Consider the following 21,663-nt stretch of genomic DNA (forward strand, 5'->3'; position numbering starts at 1 on the left):
CCGCAGAAGACATACCCGGAAGCGGCGGTGAAAATACGATATGAACGGGGAAAAAAAAAAAAAAAAACAGCCGATTGTCATTAGGACAACTCGGCTGAATGTAATGTTAAAAATTTATTTTTCGGGCGAACCTCCACTTTAAGTAGTGGGTGTATAAGCATTATATTTGAAGAATAAAGGTATTGTTTAATGTCACTTTAAAGCCCAATTCTGTGAATAAAAAAAAAAAAAAACAACAAGGATTGAGGATGCAAGGGTTAAATGCTTATTAAACTCTAGGGAAAAGGAATAATGTGCAATAGGACCTGCACATTCACTTTTGGGAAGAAACAAGCTCTTTTTTTGGGCACTTAATGCACATTTGTTTGAAAGACTCATTTATTTATTTATGCTATTCATTTTTTTTATTTTCTGTGGTTTCATTTTTGCTATTCGTTTTTTATTTATGCTATTAATTTTTTTATTTTCTGTGGTTTCATTTGTGCTACTGTGGAATATAACTGGGTGTTCAACACTAATGATTTTTCAACTTTTTGGATATACATTTTAATCATTAAGTAGCAGTAGTGTTATACACATTGGTGTCAGTATTATTACTCTTTGGGCAATGTGAATTTTTCCATTTATTTCCAGTGTGGAGGTTTGCCATCTCTTGTCCCAATAGGAAGTGAGCAGATATTCTCCCTTCTGGAACAAATGGCAATAAAAACCTATGCTCCTAAATCTATCTATCTATCCATCTATCCATCTATCCAAAATATAAATAAAACATTTTGGCCATTGTTAATCTTAGACCCCTATGAATATATGTAGCAGCATGATGGTAAGTTTTAACACTGAGCTGCTACATATATGTGTACAGCCAGTGTTGCTGCTCTGTGCTAGGAGCGTGCTCACTTGGTGTCTGCAGCCCAGCCACCTGTCACTGACAGCTCTTGGTTACTGCTTAGGATTGGTGGCGGGCTCCCAATCAAGTGATCACTGTGATAGCCAATCAGTGATCACATGACCAGGAAAGCCTATGTAATGCCTCCAGCATTATGAACTTCAAACTGCCAGCTCCGGCTTGCTGAAAGGGAAAAGTACAGTTGTGATTTAAACAATAGCCAAAAGGCAATTCAATTACTGTTTGCACATATATAATTTGCAGACACTTACCGGCCTCTGATTGATATGTCGGCTCCATTCTGGTGCCATGACTATTGGAAGTGGGTAGGTCTTTCCAAGAGTTACATTGGCATGGGACAGGGCAGAACTACTCAGTGCCCAGGGAGTATGAACAGCACCGCCTTTAATCTGCTGCAATTCTGGAACCCACAGTCGGATATAATCGCCCTTAAATTGAAAGTCAAATGCAAAACAATTAATAAACAAAAAAACTCAGCTGCAAAGAAAGCAATTAAATAATGTAAAAACGTTATCAATGTTATAATTTCCGTATGAAGATCCTGGTGACCCCACTAAATATTGCCAACTGCAGCCGGCAAAAACCTTGGATAAGTCGGACCATTTCTTGTTGTGCCGGTCACATGAGCCTTCCTGTCGGAGCTCTTCCTTCTCCCCAGATCTGGGCTGCAGTAACATCTATGTCAGGGATATGCAATTAGCGGACCTCCAGCTGTTGCCAAACTACAAGTCCCATGAGGCATAGCGAGACTCTGACAGCATCAAGTATGACACCCAGAGGCAGAGGCATGATGGGACTTGTAGTTTGGCAACAGCTGGAGGTCCGCTAATTGCTTATCCCTGATCTATGTACATATACTGTAATTGAAATTGGGAGCCAACATTTCTTTCTTCGACCATACACAAATGTGTAAAGAATGCTGGACCAGACATTGGCATTACTGGCTTGTACTTGAAAAGCAACTTTAGGCATCAAGAGATATCAATAAGTAAGCTTCCAATTCTACCCAAGAAACACCGGAGAGCTCTACAGATGTCAGATGTCAACTTCTTGGTTTGTGATGGGCAATTCTCTTTTTATAAAAGTTATAAGCAGACCTTCACACAAGTGAAAGTTTCACTCCTACCCACCCCCAATACATTTGAAGCTTTTCTTTTTACTGGGAGCAGGTACATTTTTTTGACATGTACCCATTCCCACTTGCTCAACTGTCACCTAGGCCAGTATTTCCCAACTCCAGTCCTCAAGGCACACCAACAGGTCATGTTTTCAGGATTTCCCTGAGATGAAACGGCTGTGGTAATTACTAAGGCAGTGAAACTGATCAAATCACCTGTGCAAAATAATGGAATGCCTGAAAACATGACCTGTTGGTGTGCCTTGAGGACTGGAGTTGGGAAACACTGACCTAGGCGATTAGGACAATGAATAAGAGCGACTCCACAGCTTTTTTGATTCCAAGGGGAATTATAATACTTCACACTCACTCAATAACTTAGGATGCGAATATCAAGTGACACACAAAGTCACGATATAGGCTGTCATGATTGTATCGTTATCACTGTCGTGTACTGCAGATACCGGACAAGCAATAAACTGCTTTGCATTGTAATTACCAATACAGAGCTTTTTTCTCAGAAAATAGGTGCAGGAACTCAACCACGACCCTGTATAGATTTCACAAACAGTAGAAGGGTCTTAAAGGGGCATTAAATACCAGGATTGCATTACATACAGAATGCAGAGTTCAGGTGGTTACACACAGAGTGCAGAGCTGTCACTTGTAAACACAGAAATCAGACTTCTGTGTTTAAAAATGATTGTGGTGAGCGGGCACCAAAGGGTCTGAGCCAGAGGTGGTGGAACGGAGTTCCCCCTGAAAAAAAGCCCTGCCAATACACTCCCCTGTCTGATGTTATGATGGTATTGTTCTGTACTTTTCCCTGACACTTTCTTAACCACTTGCTTACTGGGCACATAAACCCCCTACGTGCCCAGGCGAAATTTCAGCTTCCGGCACTGCGTCGCTTTAATTGACATTTGCGGGGTTGTGCGACGTGGCTCCCAAACAAAATTGACGTCCTTTTTTCCCCACAAATAGAGCTTTCTTTTGGTGGTATTTGATCACCTCTGCGGTTTTTATTTTTTGCGCTATAAACAAAAAAAGAGCGACAATTTAAAAAAAAAATATATATATTTTTTACTTGTTGCTAGAATAAATATCCCAATTTTCTTTTAAAAAAACTATTTTTTTTTTCTCAGTTAAGGCCGATACGTATTTTGACGTATTTTTGTAAAAAAAAACGCAATAAGCGACTGGTTTGCGCAAAAGTTATAGCGCCTACAAAATGGGGAACAGAATTATGATTTTTTTTTATTATTTTTTTTTTTTTTTTTTACTAGTAATGGCGGCGATCTGCGATTTTTATTGGAACTGCGATATTGCGGCGGACGTATCGGACACTTTTGACACAAATTTGGGACCATTCACATTTATACAGCGATCAGTGCTATAAAAATGCACCAATTACTGTATAAATGTGACTGGCAGGGAAGGGGTTAACACTAGGGGGTGAGGAAGGGGTTAAATGTGTAAACTGGGTGTGTTCCAACTGTGTGGGGGAGGGGGGTGGCTGGGGGAGGTGACCGATGCTGTGTCCCTATGTACAAGGGACACAGATCGGTCTCCTCTCCTCTGACAGCACGTGGAGCTCTGTGTTTACACACAGAGCTCCACGTCCCTGCTGTGTTCCCGATGATCGCGTGTACCCGGCGGACATCGCGGCCGCCAGGTACACGCATCGGCTCCCCAGCGATGCGCCGGGACAGTGTTTACCCGCTGCGCGCCCCCCAGAGGCGCGCGCGGGTAATGCACTTTAAAAGACGTCCAAAGACACGGCACTTGACAAGTCATGGCACTTTAGAGCCGCGCTGTTGACGTCTTTTGTCAATAGCGCGGGTCTCAAGTGGTTAAAAACAATAAAATTTATATTTGGAAAAAAAATAATATGTTTAGGTTTTGGAACCACTTGAAGTGCACTTTTAACTGGAGTGCATCTTTAGGGCCAGTTCAGCCAAACAAGCCACATTGAACGCTCAGCTGTTGGTGTGTACTGGGAGGAGCAGTACCAATGTACCAATATCAGCGCATTGCACCGCTTTCTTTTCTTTCACAGAAATTGATTGAAAGTGACATTTCAATACAGTCCTATCAACTGCAGCAGATTTGCAATGTGGTGGTTCCCACTTCAGCCTGCTGCACTGAAAAAAAATAATAATAATTTAATGCATGTAACGGACAGGACACCACTGGAAATGAGGCATTTTGCTTTGTCTATACATCGGAAATAACTGACCGCATAGCCCCATTGCATCTGGTGTACAGGAGCCTTTACACTGAAAAAAATTTAAATGGACAGATACCTTAAAAAAAAAAAAGAAAAAAAAAAAAAAAAAAAAGAAAGGTCTTTTATAATCACAAAGGGCTTTAAGCATCAAAGTGGTAGTAAAGTCATTTTTTTCACTTGTACCTACAGGCAAGTCTATACAATAGGGCTTACTTGTAGGTTCAGTGAATATATCCTCAACTTGCACCGTATAGGACAGGGGTCTCCAAACTTTTCAACACGAGGGCCGCATTGTAAATTTTAAAAGTATTCGGGGGCCGAAAAAAAAATCAGTTATGTATAAAATATCAGCGGTCTCCTCACCAGTGCCCCCATCAGCAGTGCCCCATCAGAAGTGACTCCATGTCCCCATCAGCAGTGACCCCATGTCCCCATCAGCGGTGTCCCCATCACCATTGCTGATGGGAACACCACTGATGGGCACACCAATGATGGGGACAACGGTGTCCCCATCATCGCTGATGAGGACACCGCTGATGGGGACACCGGTGTCCCCATCAGCAGTGTCCCCATCAGCAGTGACAATATCAACGGTTTCCCCATCAACGGTGTCCCCATCAGCAGTGACCCCATGTCCCCATCAGCGGTGTCCCCATCAACGGTGTCCCCATCAGCAGTGACCCCATGTCCCCATCAGCGTTGTCCCCATCAGCAGTGTCCCCATCAGCGGTGTACCCATTACCGTTGTCCCCATCAGCAGTGACCCCATGTCCCCATCAGCGGTGTCCCCATCAGCAGTGTCCCCATCAACGGTGTCCCCGTCAGCAGTGACCCCATGTCCCCATCAGCGGTGTCCCCATCAGCAGTGTCCCCATCAGCGGTAAAACCCCATGTCCCCATCAGCGGTGTCCCCATCAGCAGTGACCCCATCAGCGGAGTCCCCATCAGCGGAGTCCCCATCAGCAGCATCCCCATCATTGCTGATAGGGACACTGCTGAGGGGCACACCAATGATGGGGACTCTGATGATGGGGACACCGCTGATGGAGACACCGGTGTCCCCATCATCGCTGATGGGGACACCATGATGGGGACACATGTGTCCCCATCAGAGGTGTCCCCATCAGCAGTGTCCCCAGCAATGTTCCCTTCAGCACAGCAATGTAGCAATCTCCCCTGTAGTGTGCTTATCAGCATTGTGCAACACAATAACATTGTCAGCCTCTTACCTCCATACTAGCTGATTGCAGCTCTTCTGCAGCTCCCGTCTCCGAGGTGCAACACCTCCCCTTTTCCCGCCCGCTGTTTGAAGTTATGATCCCTCTACGAGTGACATCATATGCGCGGCACCTCCCCTCTTCCCGCCCACTGTTTGAAGCTACAGTTCTTTCACGAGTGACGTCCAGATGCGGCACCTCCCCTCTTCCGCCCACTGTTTGAAGCTACAGTTCTTCCACGAGTGATGTCCAGGCGCGGCACCTCTCCTCTCCCCGCCCACTGTTTGAAGCTACAGTTCCTCCACGAGTGACGTCCAGGTGCGGCACTTCCAAACTTTGTTTGAACGAACGATCCTTCCACGAGTGTAGCAGCGGGCGGGAAGAGGGGAGGTGCCGCACCTGTGATGTCACTCGTGAAGGGATCATAACTTGATACATCGGCGGGAAGAGGGGAGGTGCCAAGCCTCGGTGGTCCCAGGCAGCAGCCAATGAAAAAAAAACGGCGCTGCTTGTCTAGTTAAAAAAAAAAATGGTGTGGTAGCATGGGCAGCTTTGTTTACACACAAGCGGGCCGGATAAAACACACAAGCGGGCCGGATGTGGCCCGCGGGCCGGGGTTTGGAGACCCCTGGTATAGGAGATATTCACACTACATGTAGCCAGTGACATCACCAGCACATGGTTTCTGAAGGGACAGCATACCCATGCTGTCTCTTCAGAGCTCCGTGCCACGGAAGTGACATACAATTGGAGCACACAAACCCGGAAGGAGGACCAGGTGAAGATGGAAGCCCTGTCAGCGGTGACAGCACACAGCTGGAGGGATTTGTTCAAAGTCAAGCATTTCATAATTTGCTAGTGTGGGATGCATGCTAGCACATTATGCCAATGTCTTGCAGGTTTTTTTTTTTAAAGGATGTGGTTTACTACCACTTCAAAGGACTTTTTTTTTTTTTTTTTTATATATATATACCTGCTATAAATATAAGCTGGAATCTGTGTTATGGACAACACAACCCCTTTTATTCAATTTTTTTAATTTTTGTTACCAATTGGATTTTGTGAGGTGGACAAAAGGATCCCAGAAACAAAGTCTGACAGATCGCTACAAAGATGGTGGCGATGTTAGAGCAGAAAGGTAAGATAGCTCTTTATTCAACAAAATACATACATTCCCATCGTAATCCAGCCCTTGCTTTATCATATTGAACTTCCTATTCTCTCTAGGGTCATTCCCAATTCCTGCGCTGTACAACCAGTTTCCATAGTTACTGCAAACATCATAATCCACCTAGAAAGAGAGATAAAATGACACAATTAATAGACGGTAGCATTGTGTAACACAGTTCTCTGGAAGCCCACAGAACAACACTGTAAAATGCAGTAATTAGCAAATGTTTCTCTGCGTAACAGAAAATACCAGCCAGCCAAACAGGAATTGCCAGTTCCAGATGACCAAATACTATGGAGCTTAAAGGCTCATGGTTCAAGTTACATGCATATTAAGGTTGTAACATGAACCATGGTTGCACACGCCATTCGCAAAACCCACACTGCCCTCTATTACCTGAATTGCAGGGTGCATCCTCCATGGAAATCCTGTTATTTCTTGAATTTAGTGTGGCTATGTGGGCAGATTTGTTATGGTTTACATTTTTTACTACTGCGGCAGATGGAACTTGTATACAGTGCAACAGCAATCCATCCTCCTTCACCGCTGTAGTCCAGCTGCACAAACCTATGGTCCTAAAGCTGGGGGGAAGCTTTGCAAAACCCTGTGCACTCGCAATGTACTGATAGCGGTTGCAATGCTTTGTAGGCCTTTAGAAAATGCACATTTTTATTATATCAATGTTGGCGCATTTACTAAATTACTACAAAAGGTGGACTATGCCTTCAAAAATAAAACTTGTGAAACAGAAGACAACACAACACATTTTAATTGAATTATTTACATCATGGTAGTCTTTTACATGTTAACCTATAAATAAAATTTATACATTACTTTAGAATCTATTGCTCTGATGAAATGCATGTTTTGATGTTTGTCAAAGCATGCCTCCAAGTGTGTTGCAATGCATACGTTTTCTTTTGTGATGAACCACGTTGAAAAAAGGATCAGGTGTTTTTTTCTTGGTGTGATGTATTGGTTGTCTATTTGAAACATGCAAGTATGGTATTGTGTAGCACAGTTGTGTGACTAGTCACAGATCGACCCGATTCATTCAAAAATACTGCACAATTAGGTAAAAATTAAGTATGACCATTGCATAGCAAAGCATCATCTTATGAACAATCCTTAATACCATCCTACCTACTGTATGTAAAAAGCTGCACATCAGGCTTGCATAGAATCAGTTCCTCATTTCTGTTATGCAATACAAATAAAATGAAGCTGTGGCCAAGATCACACTTCCCTTTGTCACCACAATTTAGAGGTGTCCCACTTATCAATGCAAATACTGGGGATGTTGCTGCTGATCCTACCTCCAATAACGTCCTATGCAAACATCAATAGGTCTTAGGTCAGCTATAGATGGTTAGAACCCCAGCCAGTTGCACAGGGACCAGAAGAGATTCAAACAATCTAGGGGCAGGCTGTTTGTACCCAAGTTGAGCCATCAATCCACTTGGGTCAAGCAGCATGTCGGATTTCTACATGCGATTGTCAGCTGCTGTGACTGCTAGCAATAATCACTGTGTTCTTACCCTTGGAGAACACAAAAGCTCCACGGGAGGAAATCTCCTATCAACACAAATTGTGTTGATGGGGGAATCAAACAATTTTCTTGTCCGCAACTGTGGTTGCAGGAGAGAAAAATCACATCATCTATAGCCCGCCTCACTGTGTTGGTGTAGGCAAAATAAAAAACTGCAATGTGCCAACATGTTGGTCAACTCAATAGTGCCTGGTTTATACACCTTTTTACATCTATCAGTCACTGAACTCATATCCTGTCATCCTTGCTGCTAGAAAAGACACAATCAGAGAAAAGCAAGAAATGATAGGCTACAGAAAAGGGTAGAGAGAAGCACTGCAATCAGTGGAGATAAGTAATCCAGAAGGAAGCAGTAATTTGGATCAGCTTATACACACCCTTTTTATTCTCAGCTTAAAGTGGGCCTACATTCTTATAGGAAAGTTAATTGCGCCTCAGCAGTACCATGACAATTTTACATTTTCGAATTCCTCCTGGAAATAGTGCACTTCATATGTCCAGGCACACCTACACCTGCAGCCTCTTAGCTGTATATTTCAGTGTCCTCCTTGCTGGAGAGGAAGTTGTACCTGAGAACATTCAGTGGAAGTATCTCCCCGTTTCTGCTTTATTCATCCTGTGGATCGGTCCTTCCTACACCGCTCCTGCTGTTGACTGATGATTCCCCACCAGTCATCAGACTACAAGAAAGCAAAGCCCTGAATCTACCACAGAGTACAGAACAAGGAATGGTAAGGTAAGTTTAACATAATGTGCTAGTATGCGATGCATACTAGCACATTATGGCTTTACCTTGCAGGGTCTTTACCTTTACCTTGCGTTTCCTGAAGTTTTAAGAAAAAGGCTGTACAGTCATGAACTATGTTAAGTATATGTTGGAATGGGCTGCATTAGCTGCTAAGTCATATGTGAAGCTTCTCATTTATTAAGGTCATGCATCCAGCTGGACGTGTTCTGTAATGCTGAAGATGTTTTGCCACTCATCCAACTAGCTTGTTTAGTAGTTCAGTTCAATATGAGCCGATGCCATGTTTGATGCACCATTGCATGCAGCGCTTTAGGATGGGAAGACAGACCTTTACAGACAGCATTGCTATAAGAGTGATCATATTTATATGCTTAAAAGGATCTCACCAATAAATATTCAAACCACTCCGCACCCATCCTCCAGTCTATTCCAAGGTCTTTAGTGAGAAAGCTGGCCACATTTTGGCGCCCTCTATTTGACATAAATCCAGTCATTGCCAGCTCACGCATATTGGCATCAACAAAGGGTACTCCGGTACGGCCCTCTATAATAAGATACAGCAAAAGATAACGGTTAGGTGCAAGTTTCATTCAGTAGCAGACAGTCTACAAAAGCCTCTGGGCAAAAAAAAAAAAAAACACACGTTGGACCCCAATTCATCACTGCCATCACTGCCGCCATGTACATGCCCTCCTGCTAGAATGGAATATATTCTTAAGGTGCTGTGAGACACAGCTCTCTGCTCTACTTCCATTCTCTGAAAGATTATTCCACTTACAACCCCCATACAATAAAGTGTAAGCCTGGGAAAAACAGAATAAAAAAAATATTTCAAATAACTCTCCATTTCTTCATGTCCCTTTAGGAATGCTGCAAATACAGAAAAATACCCAACCTTCCAGAAAGCCAACAAGCTCCCAACATGTGCTGCACTGAAATCCTGAACAATGTGATCATCCCTGCCCATTCACTGTGGTCTACCGAACAATCCTATGGAGATATAGAGAGGTGGAGGAGTTATGTAGTCCTAAAACAGTTCATGTCCTAGGGTGACAACACTGTTCCTCCAAAGATACAGTACAGTTAGCAAGTGCTGTCACCCTAGGACAGTTGTTACTTTCAGGATCACCTAAGATGGCCACAACATTTAAAAAACATGCCTGAAACCTCTACAGGCAGTAGAAGCAGTGCTTTTGAAGTCTAGTGGGCATGGACCCTCAAACTCTTGGCGCCAGCACCTCCCATCCCTTTAAAGGGTTTTGGATGCAGGGAGGCGGGGCAAGGAGTATGCCGTGATTGGCTGTCACATGATTGGAAAGCTCCCAGGGTGCGCGCTCTTGGCACATCTGTTTTTGCAATACACACAGACACACACACACCAGTCATTTTGCCCAGTCTCTTTAAAGTCCACACATCCACCCACTTATGTTTACCTTAATAATGCTCCCCGGCCACTCCTTCCTCCATTGCGGCCCCCCCCCCCCCCCCAAAAAATGGCCTCCTTCCATGATGGAGTGCGCAGGCCTAGCGGTTAATCACTAGACTGTGTACTGTCAAAGATCCACCCCTGTGCAAGATCCGACATGGAGCTCAGACAGAGTATTTTATGATGGCTCCGATGGCGAAAAGAGAGGCAGAGAAGCAACTGGAATACAAGCACAAGAGGGTCAGGAACTGGATTTCAAAAAGGTTGTCACTTTGCTCTTAATGGGTCTTTTAGCTTACATCAGTTTGGTTTCTCTACATTCCAACCCTTCTCTAATACTAGGCCAAGTTCTGTCAATATAACACAGTAGTACAGGCAGACTGCAAATACCGTGGATCCTTTGACTTTAATACAGCAAAACCTAAAATGGTTAACTCATGTGTTTTATCCTTTACTGCAAAAAACTAAAAAAATAAAAAAAAGAAGGGTAAGAGCAGTACTAACCTTTCCAGGCATCAAACAGTTGTTGGTCTTTCTTCCAGGGGACATCTCTATCCTGAAGACCTAAATATTAAAACATGTTAAATACCGTACTCCGTATTAAAAGAAATGCAATTTGACTGTACGTTTTTACTGTAGAGTGGCTATCTGTAGTAAACCATTAAACACATCTTTTACAACTAAAATTGTTTAGAGATGAGTAGCTATAATCTTACATATTGAAACGTCTTAGGCCGCGTACACACGATCAGTCAAAACCGATGAAAACGGACTGAAGGACCGTTTCATCAGTCCAAACTGATCGTGTGTGGGCCCCATCAGTCAGTTATCCTTCGGTCAAAAAACAGAGAACTTGCTTTAAAATTTGACCGATGGACGCCTAACCGATGGGTCAAAACCAATCGTTAGTATGCAAAAGGCCGCGCACGCTCAGAATCAAGTCGACGCATGCTTGGAAGCATTGAACTTTTTTAGCACATCGTGTTTGATGTCACCGCGTTCTGACACGATCGTTTTTTTAACCGATGGTGTGTAGGCACATCAGACCATCAGTCAGCTTCATCGGTTAAACGATGAAACGGTCCTTCAGTCCGTTTTCATCGGTTTTGACTGATCGTGTGTACGCGGCCTTAATGTTGAACTTTATCAGCCATTTATGCAGGTATGTATTTGTTTATAAGGCATTAAATACAGCTAGTACTGTGCAAGTACCTACATTCGTGTTTATATTACCTGTATGTAATCCTACTGAACACATACAAATATACAGAGAGTTCCTCTCATGGGGTTTTAAGGGCCTGTGCCCCCAATTTTTTTGTGATTTAATGGTCAAGAGGTCCTTTTAAATGTTTGAATTGTATCTTTTACTATACAGCCGCTCTTTTCTCCCTATGAGGTCTTGTTGCATCCCGGGGTGCTCACTGGTGGCAAATGGGAATCCATGTGGTGGCTTATGAGGAAGCTCCATTTGCAAAAGGTCATTATATATATATATATATATATATATATATATATATATATATATATATATATATATATATATATATATATATATATATATATATATATATATATATATATACACACACACACATACATACATACATACACACACACACACACACACACACATACATACACATTGTAAGACTTATGGGAGAATGGTGTATTGAGATCTGTAGAACTATTATAAGAAATGCTTAATGATATTATGTTTCATCATAGCGTGGTACACTTTCCCCAATGAAGAATTGTATATCGATCCAATTTGAAACGCGCTGGAAATTCCCCAGTACTAGGATTAGCTGTGAATCCTGTAAACATCTGGTTGAACAGCAAGAACCTGTCTAGGTGTACCACATATTTGATTTCAACTGCGATTCTCAATTTTGTACATTTCGATAGGAATGTCTATAAAGGTTTTTAAAGAATATTGTCATTTTAATATTTGTCAATAAAATTACCATTAAAAAAAGTTAAATTTTAACATGTTTGGTTGCTCTTAAAATCCCTGTAAATTTGTGTGTGGAAGGGATGGTGGCAACCCTCACCCATACGGAGTAGGTTTTCTATTGTTATCCCACTGAACGTGGAAGGGAAGGTGGTTTTCTATGGTTATACAACTGAACATAGACATTTCTATTTTTTTTTTATTGCTTTCCTGCAAGAGCACCAATATTCATTAGTATGTACACTAGAAACCACACACACGGTATTGCTCTGGGTGGCTGTGTCTCCTGTCCATTTTGGGTTTCACAGAGTACAGAAAGTTGCAGCCAAGCAGCAAATGAGATTACAATTATGAAAGAATGGCTCACTCTTTTCAGTTTCAGTTCTCATTTATGTACTCCTAGACACAGCATGAAGACGTACAAATGAATTTCAGTTTCCAATGACTGGATGGAAAAAAAATCAAAATAAGACATCTTTTGAAGGATCTTACCTTTCAGAAAGAAAATTCTCCTGCCATATTTTAGAGCCACAAAACGGAAGTAATCCCGCCATAGAAGCTCAAAAATCACCCTAAAAAAGAAAAGTTAAAACTAGTTTAAACCGTAAAACACAGAACCAAAAAAAGCTGAACCAAACCTGGCTTAAATGCACTAAGGCCTGGTTCACAGTAGTGCGATTTCAGATAGGACTTGAGTCACCAAGAATTGTATGACAAGGGAACTCAATGGTGTCTGTTCATATCAATGCAGCACAGTTTTGGAAAAGGGTCCTCTGCCTATTTGGTGCGATCCAGCACCATTCTGGCCCATAGAACATGCACACCATATCCAAGCATCATGACATAATCGCACTGAGAGTCGGATCAAAATCTGATTGCAGCAGCGTGAACCTAGCCTTAGTTAACAATACTGCTAAATTGCAGGTACAATAAGTTGTGGTGCCTGTAAGTACTCATGTTAGACTTCAGGCCAATCCTCATGTCCCATGGATCCTAGGACCAAGTTGTATACAGGAACTCCATTACTCCAAGTTGACATTAAGCCTCACTACCTGTCATTCAGTTATCTTGGTCTGATGTGTGAGCACGTGGTAGGTATTCAGGAGAGTGGATTTTTACCAGGGGGTGAAAAATGCCTTTTGATGGGCTTCCATCAAACTATTAAAATTGGAACAAAAAATAAATAAAAAAATCCGACCTGAGCATTTGTCAAAAAAGCCCTGCAGTCAGCGCACAAACTTGAATAAGCTCCATCAATAACATTGCCACTGATTGCGCATGCGTTTTGGCGAATTCCTATGCACTATGGTCTTAGGCCCCATAATCATTTTAGAGAACCCCATTTGCATTAGTTTCCTTTAGGTCTGTGTCCACGATTCATTCTGCTCTCTCAATATCTCCCTTTGTAGCCAACCGTTCAGATGCATGAGAGTTGAGACTACAAATGATAGGTGATGAGCCTGAGTCAAACAAAACATTCCCAGAATCCCATTAGATGAGCATGTTCCTCAATGCAGGCTAGAGGGTGGTGCAGACTTTAGCTGTGCCGATTAATTTCTTGATTAATGTTTCAAATGCAGGACCGATAGAATGTATTCAATTTGATGGGCAGACAGCTTAGCTACACCATCCAGTGGCCAGTTTCCTCTCTAGAACATACACGTTGAAACTGTGTGATGCGTTCTTTCACTCTGACTCAGACAGAACAGCTGTACAGTGACTGGGGGGAATTTTCCCATGGCATACAGTATGTAGCTGATGATTGCTTTTTATTAATCGTTAAGGAAGATGAAAAATAACACAGACTTACAAAAGGTAATTAAGCCATGTTACAGGGAGGACTAAGAAAAACAAAATACTGCCATGTTAAATTGGTTGTAAAAGGCAGAAGGTTCAAATGACATGCCAAATGTGGCATGTCAGGAGTCACCTGCACTTAAAGCGGAAGTTCAATTTTTGGGCGGACCGGATAAATGGGAAGTACAGGCTGTACTTCATAAAAAGGTACGTTAGAACAATTTTAAAAATATACTATCCAAAAGCAAGGGTTGGAGAGGTGGTCCATCGTTTAAGACCACCTCTCAAAAGTGGGTGGAACGCTGCTTTAAGGATTTAGAGAAAATCTGTAAAAAATAAAAAAAAGTGGAGAAAAATTTCTCCTGGGATGTGTGCACAGGATCTATAGGAGTTCTGTCCTCCTCTCTGCTGCTGACTTCTGAGATAAAGTGGGGACGGCGTTAAGAGGGGTGCCGTAACTGCAGGAGAGATGTAAGGGACACATGGAATGGCATATAGGTATAAGACACTTGTATCCTGTGCAGAAAGTATTTTGTTGTTTAGTAAAGCAAATTTTCTATGCTACAAGTCAGCTGAAAAATATTTACATGAATGTTCATTTGAAAAATCTATTAGTATATGGTCAGCCTAAATTTGCAAGTAACATCGTTAACTAGATACGAGAGAGAGAGAGAGAGAGAGAGAGAGAGAGAGAGAGAGAGAGAGAGAGAGAGAGAGAGAGAGAGAGAGAGAGAGAGAGAGAGAGAGAGAGAGAGAGAGAGAGAGAGAGAGAGAGAGAGAGAGAGAGAGAGAGAGAGAGAGAGAGAGAGAGAGACTATTCATATAACGAGCTGCCATACCCAATATGCCCTCCAGTGCTCTGCAGTTTAAGACAGACAATCAAAATCAGTAGATGACTGGCAAAGCACCCCACGTTCATTTTGTGCAATTGTCAGTAAATTTTACTTTTGGTGTAAGTGCCGCCCCCACATCCTATTTAAGATAAACTAACGGGGGCCAAGTTGTGGATTCCTTTGGGACTTTTAAACATGATGAATTAGGATATATGTTGTTATTCTATACTCCAGGAAACCTACCGCAAGTATGTATAAGAAACAGCTTTATCTCGCTTACCAATATGTACTTTGATTTGCAGTTCGCTCCTTCTCATATTTGCCGATCTGCTCAAAGATATATCTGGGGGAAATGCAGCCAAAAGCAAGCCTGTAAAACATTAATATTGATAGTCATAAGTTATTACCCTGAATTGCCGTATAAGGCAGAATATAGCCCTTTCTCCATAAAAAAAAAATGAAGAGTTAATCTTTATCACATTGAATGGTCAGGAACAAACCGAGCACTCGAAGAAAAAATGCTGCCTTATGCTACAGAGCTGTAGCTGAGACATGCTTTGCAGGGTAAAGTGTGGCTAATGGCCTTTTGGCTTTTATTTAAAGCAGATCTTCACCCGCTTACCCTCCATTTGTTTTTTAACCTCTGCTTACCAGGTTGCAGGTTCAGCAAAGTTCAGATACAAACCCACCCAGAGGATCTAGCATTGTCCTGATGAGATCCCCTTCTCTTCTGCCACTGATCGGGTCCTGTGCTGCCAAGTTCTTGTGTGACATTAGGAGGCTGCTGGCTCATCAAGGCTTAGCCAACGTGCCCTTTCGAATAGCGTCCTGGCGAGTGGGGTCTTGGCTGGGAAGGTGGGCCTCATAGACCTTCCAGACACAGTACTGCCCGTTATTGCAATTTGGGAATGCGATTAGCGGCGTCGGAGCAGTAAGAGAGCAGCGCAGCAGCCACTGATGTTTTTTTTTTGTTCCCTAGGACTAGCGCTCTGCGGACTAGGCCGAAGCCGCGGCCTCGCCTAAAAACATCCTGCCCGCAGCTCGCCACTATCCTGGGAAAAGACCGAAAGGTTTTTATTTTTCATTTATTCTTATGAAAAGGGTAAATAAAAAAAAAAGAGAAGCAGGGGGTGGAGAAAAGGGAAGTTTGTTTTGAGGGTGAATATCCGCTTTAATCCCTTCTTTGTTGCCAAAACAGTTGAGAGAACTGCTAAATCAGTACAGGAATTTACCCGGCCCACAGCTCACTGCAGTTTAAAAAAAAAAAAGCGGAAGAGTTCAGAGTTCAGGTTCGAGATTAATTTGGAGGTCAGCCAAGCTTATCTCTATTCAGATATATCGGAGCTCTTTCAAAAGGATAGTATCTAATACTTTGGCATGACCTACTAACACAACAGAACCATGGAAGTCTAGCGGTGCTTGGTGATGGGAGTAAGGATGAGCTCTGGCCTGTTCGCATGCTACACGTGCAGAGCCCTCCAGGAAGTGTGCACGGCGCTGCGCTAATCACAGCCAGGGAGACATTTCCCAATCTCTGCAGCCGAGCATCGGGACAATGTCTCCCTGGCTGTGATTAGTGCAGCGCCGTGCACACTTCCTGGCGGGCTCTGCACATGTAGCATGCGAACACGCCAGAGCTCATCCTTAGATGGGAGTGTGGTAGGACAACCAAGCTACATTAAAGCGGGAGTTCACCCCCAAATCAACTTTCTGACATTAGTTCCAGCATACTGCCAACATCTGCAGTATACTGGGGTTTTTTTTTTTTTTTTTTCGGTACTTATCGTTTTATGAACCCTTGTTATCCGGCTCCGAGCAGGGATCGCTTCCGGGTATAGGCTTTCCTAAGCGAAGAGGAGTTGATTGACGGTCGGCTAAAGCGCGTCACGGCTTCCGAAAATACCCAAAGTGACACTCGGGTGTTTACGGCGCCTGCGCAGTCAGCTCTACACGGCAGGCGCCGTTTAGCGCCGTAAACACTCGAGTGTCACATCGGGTATTTTCGGAAGCCGTGACGCGCTTTAGCAGCCCGTCAATCAACTCCTTCTTGCTTAGGAACGCCTACTCCCCGCTCGGAGCCGGATAACAAGGGCTCATGAAACGATAAGTACCGAAAAAAATAAAAAAATAAAACAACATACTGCAGATGTTGGGAGTATGCTGGAACCAATGTCAGAAAGTTGATTTGGGGGTGAACTCCCGCTTTAAGGTTTAATTCCTATGAGCAAAGCATAAATAGCATAAATCTGGTGCTCATGTGGGGGGGAATAAATAAATAAATCTGTGTATGTTCTAACATTCCCCCTTTGGAGGATCCACTAATGGGTCTACGAAGTGGAATGAGAGCTAACTTTGTTATACAGGCTCATATACATTGCTATGACCAGGCTAATGTAAACTTTGACAGTGCTTCTGGAGTGCTCTGTAATGCTTTACTTTAGTGGAAGGAAAATGCTTATGTCACAGCATGTACAGTGTGATAAAGCTCTGCAGCATATATAATAATAAAAAAAAAAAAAAAAAAAAAAAAAAAAAAGTTGAGTGCCAATCAGAGTTCGTTTTCCAACCTACACTAGAGCAGGTATCCATTGGCATATTTCTGAATGCTGGTAAAAGCCTTATACACATCTGCTGGAAGTCCGCGATGGTCCCTACTGTTAAAGAGTGGCTGCTGAAGGTACAGAAAATCCAGCATTTCGAAGAATGGCGGCATCAATGTTCTTACCATTTTGTCACATATGCTTATCTCTTTTTACCTTTCTTTCCTGGATATTGAAACTGAAGATTTTCAAAAACATTTTGTTTTAAATACCCACCATTTTATACATACCATGGAGCAAATTTGGTTGAATAATCCATTCCTATTAGTCCATTTCGTGTATCTTTATAGGAAGCTACAAGATTCTGAAAAAAGGTAGAAGTCAATTTAGAAATGTAGGGCTTCCTTTAGAGGGCAAACCATATGTATCTGAATTAAAAAAGGCAAGTTTCAAAGTAAATACAGCATCATTATCTGCTATGTACTGTCATGATAATAATAAAGCTGGTAATTCCTAATATGAACATTAATAAATGCCAATACCAGAAAACTAGTATCTGACCACACATGGACTGATCCGGCTTTATAAACCAATGGCAAAGTCTATCTGTTGCCCACCAGAATTGGCTGAACACTTCTACCTCTCTGGAGATTGCTAGGACAGAAAATAAATTCAGGTAAGATCTTTGTGATCATTCCATCCAATCTTAATCATTATGCCTTGTTAATTTTTCATAGAAGGGTTGATGGATGCAATACCATCATTTTAACTAGCTTAGGTCTGTTCATATTAATACTTGTATTTTTCAGGACACTAAAGAGAACAGCCCTCGTCACGCTGCAGTGTTCTTCCTAAAGGTCTTAAATACCAGCAGCACCTCAACAAGCACAACGGTATATTACGGATTATGGACTTGAAGATGGTAACATGCAGTAGCGCAGACCATAGCAGAAATGGGACTTTCTCTGTAGGCTAGCATACCTAACAAAGCAAGGATTACTCAGGAGGTTTAGAACCATTTTAACCACTTAAGACCCGGACCAAAATGCAGCTAAAGGACCAGGCCCCTTTTTGCGATTCAGCACTGCGTCGCTTTAACTGACAATTGCGCGGTCATGCGACGTGGCTCCCAAACAAAATTGGCGTCCTTTTTTTCCCACAAAAATAGAGCTTTCTTTTGGTGGTATTTGATCACCTCTGCGGTTTTTATTTTTTGCGCTATAAACAAAAATAGAGCGACAATTTTGAAAAAAATTCAATATTTTTTACTTGTTGCTATAATGCTATAATAATATTCCCCCAAAAATATATAAAAATATTTTTTTTCCTCAGTTTAGGCCGATACGTATTCTACCTATTTTTGGTAAAAAGAAAAAAAAAAAACACACACACACACACACACACACACACAATAAGCGCTTATTGATTGGTTTTTGCGCAAAATTTATAGCGTTTACAAAATAGGGGATAGTTTTATTGCATTTTTATAAAAAAAATTTACTACTAATAGCGGCGATCAGTGATTTTTTTCGTGACTGCGACATTATGGCAGAAACTTCAGACAATTTTGACACATTTTTGGAACCATTGTCATTTTCACAGCAAAAAATGCATTTAAAATGCATTGTTTTCTGTGAAAATGACAATTGCAGTTTAGGAGTTAACCACTAGGGGGCGCTGATGGGGTTATGTGTGACCTCATGTGTCTTTACAACTGTAGGTGGGTGTGTCTGTAGGTGTGATGTCATTGATTGCGATTCCCTATATATGGGAACACACGATCGATGACAGCGCCACAGTGAAGAACGGGGAAGCTGTGTTTACACACAGCTCTCCCCGTTCTTCAGCTCCGGGGATGTTCGCAGGACTCCAGCGGCGATCGGGTCCTCGAGTCCCGCGGCCAAAGTCATGGATCTTCGGACCGGGTCGCGTGTGCGCGCACGCGAACCACGGCTGGGCATTATACAATCACGTACAGGTACGGGATTGTGCCCAGCCGTGCCATTCTGCCGACGTATATCGGCGTTAGGCGGTCCTTAACTAGTTAAAGTGCAAATTCACCTTTTTTCCGAAAAAATTTAAGGGGAACTAACATCCTCCACCCCTCCACCACAGTCCCTGCTATATTTACCTCTGTAGGCGATGAGATGTCAGTGCCCACTCAGCCAATGTAGCAGTCCAGGGATATGAAATCCTCAATCTTAATCCCGTTCTTTCTGTAGGGCTTCCTAGACGGATCAGAATGATTCTAAATGGTTAACGCCAGCATTTAACTGCTCTCACTAGTCTAAATCACTCCGACCACTACACCTTACCCCAAAAGGTAAGTACAGCGGGGACAGGCGTGGGGGGCTGGGTCAGTAGGGTTTAAGTTCACCATTTCATTTTTTCTGAAAAGGTGAACTAACCCTTTAAAGCATATCTAAACCCAAGAACATAAAATGTATTAGATTGAAGCTTACCAGTCCTTATCAGGGCCGTCTTTACCACAGGGAAAATGGGACAGCTGCCCAGGGCCCCGTCACTGTTGGGGGCCCAAAGCAACCCCCTTTAAAAAAAAAAAAAAAAAAAAAAAAAAAAAAATATATATATATATATATATAAAAAAAAATTTTTTAATAAAAAAAGGGGGGTTGTCATCCGGGGCCCTGGGGAACTACGGACCTCAAAAAAAAAAAAAAAAAAAATATTAAAAATATATATTTTTTTTATTTAGAAATAAATAAAAAAAGGGGGGTTGCCATCTGGGGGCCTCCCTTTAATAAAAAAAAAATTGGCCCTTTAATAAAAAATAAAACAAAATATTTTTTTAATATATTTTTATTTTATTTAAAAATAAATTAAAAAAAAGGGGGGTTGCCATCTGGGGCCCTGGGGGTCTCCGGGCCCCTGGGCCCTCTGGTCCTTTTTTAGGGGACCCTCTGGTCCCCTAAAAAAAAAAATATATATATATATATATATATATATATATATATTATATATATATATATATTATATATATATATATATATTTTTTATATATATATATATATATATATATATATATATATATATATATATATTTTTTATATATATATATATATATATATATTATATTATTAAAGGACCCAGAGGTCTTTTTTTTCTTTTTATATATATATTAAAGGGCCCAGAGGTCCCCAGGGCCCCGGATGGCTACACCCCTTTTTTTATATATATTTTTCTTTATTTCTTTCTTTATTTCTTTTTTTGTAAAGGGCCCCCCGCTTCTAAATTCGCGGCATCCCCCCCCCCCCCTGCTTCTCACTCAATTTCAGGCGACAGCACCCCCCCCCCCGGTTCTCTGCTCCAGCTGTGTAAGTGGCCCCATAATTCCTGATCCCTGCCGCCTGTTAAGCCCCTGTGCTGCCCACAAATCAGGCTGAAAATCATCAGCGGCACGCAGCCAGTGACAGTACTGCTTCCCTTCCCAGTGTTTTAAAATGTACAGCACCCCCGGCTTCCATTTAGACGTGCACTTCTCCCTCCCTGGCACTGGGTGCTGCTTGTATATAAAAGTGAATTAGAATGTGATTTTATAACATCCCCAGTTTGCTCTTCCCGAGGCCAACTTCTTCATGTCTTGCTCCTCAAGGTATGTCACTGTTTGCTAATCTATATTGTAAATATAAGTTTTCTGTAGAGTGTGCCCAAAGTCTTTATAATATTTGATGATTCACTGCAGGTCTGGTCAGTGTTTTAAAAAGTTCCTCTATTTTACACATGGCATGGCATGGGGGTCACAGCACCGTCTGTCCATTCTGCTTTAGCACCATGGGACCCCATGCCATGTGTAAAATAGAGAAACTCTTTAAATCACAGACCAGACCTGCAGTCCAGGCTGAGTAAGGCCTCAGAGTACATGACATTACGGTCTGTATTTAACTGCTTGATGGGCTTATTTTGGGCCTGGCTGGTTCACATGTATGTGTTTTGGTGGCCCACATTTGCGCAGGCACAGCAGCCCATTCATTTGAATGGGCCACCATGCCTGCGTTTCCTGCAAAGAAAAGCGCATGCCTTATGTAATAGGCTGCGCACATGGCACGCCTATGCCCATCAAGCACTGAAATACAGCACTGTCTGTCCATTCTTCTGTCTGCTGTGACTTATCTGCAGTTCCCGCACTGTCAAACTTGCAGCATTTTTAGACATTTAG

At 42.3% G+C, this 21,663-nt stretch overlaps 1 protein-coding gene across 1 annotated transcript in view; it reads right to left on the minus strand.

The window, feature by feature from the left end:
• LOC120940126 (cryptochrome DASH) overlaps nucleotides 1–21,663 on the minus strand; it is a 45,454-nt gene that overhangs the window by 8,592 nt on the left and 15,199 nt on the right. Inside the window, exons 7-13 of the mRNA XM_040352786.1 lie at nucleotides 17,777–17,850; nucleotides 15,227–15,316; nucleotides 12,809–12,888; nucleotides 10,870–10,929; nucleotides 9,326–9,483; nucleotides 6,643–6,762; nucleotides 1,159–1,335 (exon numbers count right to left, since the gene is read on the minus strand). Of these exons, the coding sequence (XP_040208720.1) occupies nucleotides 1,159–1,335; nucleotides 6,643–6,762; nucleotides 9,326–9,483; nucleotides 10,870–10,929; nucleotides 12,809–12,888; nucleotides 15,227–15,316; nucleotides 17,777–17,850 (759 nt within the window). The remainder of the gene's footprint in view (nucleotides 1–1,158; nucleotides 1,336–6,642; nucleotides 6,763–9,325; nucleotides 9,484–10,869; nucleotides 10,930–12,808; nucleotides 12,889–15,226; nucleotides 15,317–17,776; nucleotides 17,851–21,663) is intronic.

Source organism: Rana temporaria, chromosome 5 (assembly GCF_905171775.1).
Source record: "Rana temporaria chromosome 5, aRanTem1.1, whole genome shotgun sequence".
NCBI classification, from domain to species: domain Eukaryota; kingdom Metazoa; phylum Chordata; class Amphibia; order Anura; family Ranidae; genus Rana; species Rana temporaria.